The sequence below is a fragment of the Henckelia pumila genome, chromosome 2 (assembly GCF_033568475.1).
Source record: "Henckelia pumila isolate YLH828 chromosome 2, ASM3356847v2, whole genome shotgun sequence".
Taxonomy (NCBI): Eukaryota; Viridiplantae; Streptophyta; class Magnoliopsida; order Lamiales; family Gesneriaceae; genus Henckelia; species Henckelia pumila.
This window is the reverse complement of record NC_133121.1, coordinates 57,631,395-57,636,499: the sequence shown is the minus strand read 5'-3', so window position 1 is coordinate 57,636,499 and position 5,105 is coordinate 57,631,395. Positions and strand designations below refer to the sequence as shown.

The following is a 5,105-nucleotide window of genomic DNA, read 5'->3' as shown; positions in this document are numbered from 1 at the left end:
ACACGAGAAAGTCATTGACTGGATATGTGTTCACCTTTTATGACACAACGATCACCTGAAAGTCAAATTTACAAACAGTGATTGCCCTTTCTACAACTGAGGCAGAATTCATAGCTGTTACCGAGGCCATAAAAGAAGGATTGTGGTTAAAGGGGATGATAGCGGAGCTTGGTGTGAAACAAGATCAAGTTGTAGTACACTATGACAACCAAAGTGAAATACACTTGACAAAACACCAAGTCTATCATGAACGATCGAAACACATAGATGTGCAGATGCATTTCGTCAGAGATGTAATTCAAAAAAAAGATGTGATCCTTGTGAAGATAGCATCAGAAGAAAACCCTGCAGATGTTATGACGAAGTCACTGCAGTATGCTAAGTTCAAGAAATATTTGGACTAAGTTAATGCGGTGATTGGAAATTAGCCAAGGAGGCTAGGATGGAGAGCAGCATTCAACCTGAAAGAATCAAGGTGGATATTGTTGAAGTATGCTTCTATCAGATTGAATAAGAATAGAGAAGAGATCAGATCAAATAGTGCAGATCAGATGAGTTCAGTGATCAGATGAATTCATGGTCCAGATCGAATACTGGGATCAGATCGAAGTGATGGTCAGATGAGTCTTCGGATGAGTTCATGCAGATTGATTACTCGAGTACTGTGACTTGGTTGGAAGTCAGATGAAGTGTCCGAGAAGCTGTAAGCTTGAAGGCAGATCAAAGCAGATCAAAGTACAAGAGTAGATCAGACTGATGTGATAAGACTTATCGGGTTGGACCATGTTGACTTTATAATTGGGTCGTAAGTTGCTGTTGACCTAAAGCCCAAGATCAAAGTCGGTGTAGTTCTCTATATAAGCAGATGGAAGCTGGCCGCAACGAACATAACAGAAAATCAAATTCTTCAGAATATATTGAGAGAGAGGAAGGAGAGATTTCGGAGGAGAAAACTAAGCGAAGATTGTGATGGGAAGAATTCAAGGATTCAAAGCTTGATAAAGTCTGTATCTAGCTTGAAAGTTTATCTTAGTCCATCTCTGTAATAAGCTCTGTTGATTAAGCTTGGATTGTTCTGTTGGTGATTAATAAAGTGGTTGTGTTGCTCTCCTGTGGACGTAGGCAAATTCCTTGCCAAACCACGTAAACACTTGTGTCGTTTATTTGCTTTCGCATGAGTGTTGAGTTTGATCTGTGTGCGTTGGTTTTTTATCTGTTCATTGGAATTGTGTTCTTGTGTGTTCGTTTGTCTGTGAATTCTCGGAATATCGTATTCTTCCGGATTGATTCCTAACAGAAACAATTAGATGCGAACACTCTATCAACCCTCTGCAGCATGGAAGAAGAACTCTCGATATCTTCTGTTTTGTGGCAGTCTTTCATGTATATATTGCATGCACCTACTTGACAACCAATTCCCTTAACTGCTGCAAACGCCCGTTGGATTAGTTAGAAGTGTTCGGATCCTCTGTATCTCATTCTTGATCCCAACGTGCACCTTAGACTATAATCCGTCCAATCAATAGCTTGATAGGTAATCCAACTTCACAAATATCCACATTGGATTTCCTATGGACCTCGGGCAAGATAACACCAATCTAAGGGATGACCTTAGTTTCTCCAATGTTCATCTGATTTAGGAAATGTTGGAGCTTCATAATTGGAACGGGATTAGATAACATATCAGCAGGATTATCCTCAGTTGATATCTTTTGCATATCAATCTTCCCCTGCTCCACCAAATCCCTTATGAAATGTAGCCTGATGTCTATGTGCTTAGTTCTTTCATGAGGCATGGGATTCTTGGTTAAGTGCAAGGCACTTTGGCTATCAGTGTAAACTTTAACACCAACTCTTTCCCTCATGAGTTCAGTCAAAATACCCTTAAGCCAAATGCCTTCTTTTGCCGCTTCTGTGATTGCAACATATTCGGCCTCTGTGGTAGATAGAGCCACTATGGCTTGTAATGTTGCTTTCCAGCTTACCACACATCCATTGAACATGAAAGTATAACCACTTATTGATCTTATTCTATCAATATCAGCCGCATAATCAGCATCTACATAACCAACCAATCCATCCTCAGTGTTCTGTAAATTACCATATATCAACCCGGTGGACGTTGTGGCTTTGATATATCTTAGAATCCACTTAACAGCAGCCCAATGAGTTTTTCCATGTTTGCTCATAAATATGCTTACTAGGCTAATGGCATATGCTATATCCGGTCTAGTACAAACCATAGCATACATTAGACTCCCTGTGACATTTGAATACGGTACACTTTCCATATAGGACTACTCTTTATGCTCTTTTGGACACTGATCTGTGGACAATCTGAAGTGTGCTGCCAAAGGTGTTGAAACATCCTTGGACTCATTCATCCCAAACTTAGTTACAGCCCCTTTTAGATAATCTGTCTGAGAAACATACATCAACTTCTTACTTCTGTCCCGGGTTATTTGCATACCAAGTATCCTTCTTGCTGAGCCTAGATCCTTCATCTCAAATTCTGCCTTAAGCTTGTCATTAAGCTCAAATATTTCTTTCATACTCTTGCATGCGATTAGCATGTCATCAACATATAGTAATAAGTAGATTGTGTAACCAACAGAATTTGATTTATGGTACACACAACTATCATATTTGCTTCTCTCAAAAGAATTTCGGATCATGAAGCTATCAAAACGCTTTACCACTGCCTTGATGACTGCTTCAAACCATATAACGATTTCTGTAGCAAACATACTTTATTTTCTTGGCCTGGTTCCTCATAGCCTTCTGGCTACCTCATGAAAATAACTTCATCTAGGTTGCCATGTAGAAAGCATGTCCTTACATCCATCTGTTCTAATTCCAGATCCATGCTTGCTGTCAAAGCCAATAGAATTCTGATGGATGTATGCTTAACAAAAGATGAGAAACCTTCATTGTAATCTATGCCCTCTCTTTGAGTAAAACCTTTGTCTACCAATCTAGCCTTGAACTTGGGATTTTCAGTTCTTGGAATGCCTTCTTTTATCTTGAAAATCTATTTTCTACATGCTATATTTCTATTTTTAGGCAGCTCCACCAGTTTCCAAGTATCATTCCCTTTAAGTGAACTAATCTCCTCAAGCATAGCTTCTCCACCTTTCTTTGTGTGGACTGCTAATAGCTTCTTTATAATTGACCGGCTCTTCCAAGTTCAAAGTTTTTGATACACTTAAGGCATATGATATGAGGTTTGCATAACCATATCTTTCAGGTGGTTTTATGGTTCTCCTTGCTCTGTCCTTTACGAGGGTATAATCCTTCAAATCAGAGCCATCTTGTTTTTCAAAAACTCCTTGATCCTCTGAGCTTCCAGGCTGTAAAGTGGGTTCAAGATAGTATCCTTTATGTGACTCCACCATGACATGATCAATGCTATCACTGTCATTATTGAGGACTATTTTTCCTTCTTAAGGTGTATTGTTCAGCATGTCATCTTCATTGAAAGTAATATCCCTGCTTATCACTAACTTACCATGTACATTATCAGAAACCCAAACTCTATACCCTTTAGTTCCTTCAGGTTATCCAAGGAAAATGGACTTCCTTGCCCTTGTTGAAAGCTTACCTTCACTTGTATGTATATAAGCTGTGCAACCAAAGCATCTGAGTGTTTGGTAATCTGCTGGTTTTCCTGACCACACCTCAACAGGTGTTTTAAAGTCCAAAGCAGCCGAATGACATCTATTGATCAAGTAATATGTTGTATTGGCAGCTTCTCCCCAGAAACTTTTCCCAAGCTTTGCATTAGAAATCATGCATTTGACCCTCCCTAATATAGTCCTATTCATCCTTTCAGCATGTCCATTTTGTTGTGGAGTGTACCTTACAGTGAAGTGTCTTGCTATGCCTGCTGTAAGGCCCAAAAATATTAAGTTCTTAATTATGGGATTTAAGATTTAAATTCCGAATAAGAGAGAAAATATGAATTTAAGAATGTATGAAAATTAGAGATTTCAATTTCGGGTCAGAAATATTTAATTTGAGGATTTTTCGGATTTTAAGATTTTAATATCCGGAATTCTTAAATTAAAAATATTAAAAATATTTGAATTAATATTTATGGAATTTAAGATGTGAATTCCAAGATTATAAATATCAAGGATTGAATTTGAGGATGAAATCCGAGCAAGGACCCATTTGCAAATATTGAGTAGTTCAAGGACTAAAATGCGATAAGGTCCGAAATGATTTAATTTTAATCTGATAATATTGAATTTGAGAATATTTAGAGTTTAGAATGAAATTCTATTATTCTTAAATTATTTAGGATTGAAATTGAATTAAATCGCTTGTCCGGGGACTGAATTGCAATTAGGCCAAAGTTCAGGGACCAAAATGCAATTCCCTTGCAACTTGGTCATTAAAAACGTGAAAAGGGATCAGATTCCCAGCCAAGAACGAGAGAAGAGGGCAGAAAGGGTTCCAATCCAATTTTTCTCTTTCAAGTCCCGATAAAAATCGATCCGCCCGGTAGAATTTCCGATTGATCGTATATTCACGATCACAGCTCCGAGTGCTACGTTTTGACGTAAGTTTTATGAAGTTCTACCATTTTTGAATTTTATGATGTTGTTAGAATTAAGATTTTATTGTATAAACATGTTCTAGCATATACGATGATAGCATATCTAAGACGGATCGAGAAAAGATCGTCGTTTGGACATGTTTTGGAATATTGAAAGAATTTTCGAAAATCTGAATTTTTAGGGGTTGCATATTTTGAAAATTCAGCTGAAGAATTGATGATGTTATATTGTTAAGATGGTGATGATATTGATGTTAATGTATTCGGAATTACCTATTTCGAACCGTTACGCCGCCGGGTTGCAATTCAATCCGATATCAACTATAGATTGAACTTAGCACTAAATATCAGATTTGATAATGATATTGAGCATGGTTTATACTTCATTTCAGTTGGGAATGGAAGTTATCGAAGTCGAATCGACGAGTTCGAGTTCTAATGACTTGAAGTGTTTAAGATTGAATCAAGAACACCTTCAATTAGCACTGATTGAAATGAGCAGAATTGTATGACCGATTTGGCAAGCTTTGAGATGATTAGCATT

At 37.6% G+C, this 5,105-nt stretch overlaps 1 protein-coding gene across 1 annotated transcript; it reads right to left on the bottom strand.

Annotated features, from left to right (window-relative positions):
• Nucleotides 1-1,598: 1,598 nt before the first annotated feature.
• Nucleotides 1,599-2,291, bottom strand: LOC140877656 (secreted RxLR effector protein 161-like). Its single transcript, XM_073281195.1, has one exon. The coding sequence runs from the start codon at nucleotides 2,289-2,291 to the stop codon at nucleotides 1,599-1,601; it is 693 nt and encodes a 230-aa protein (XP_073137296.1).
• Between the last annotated feature and the right edge of the window lie 2,814 nt (nucleotides 2,292-5,105).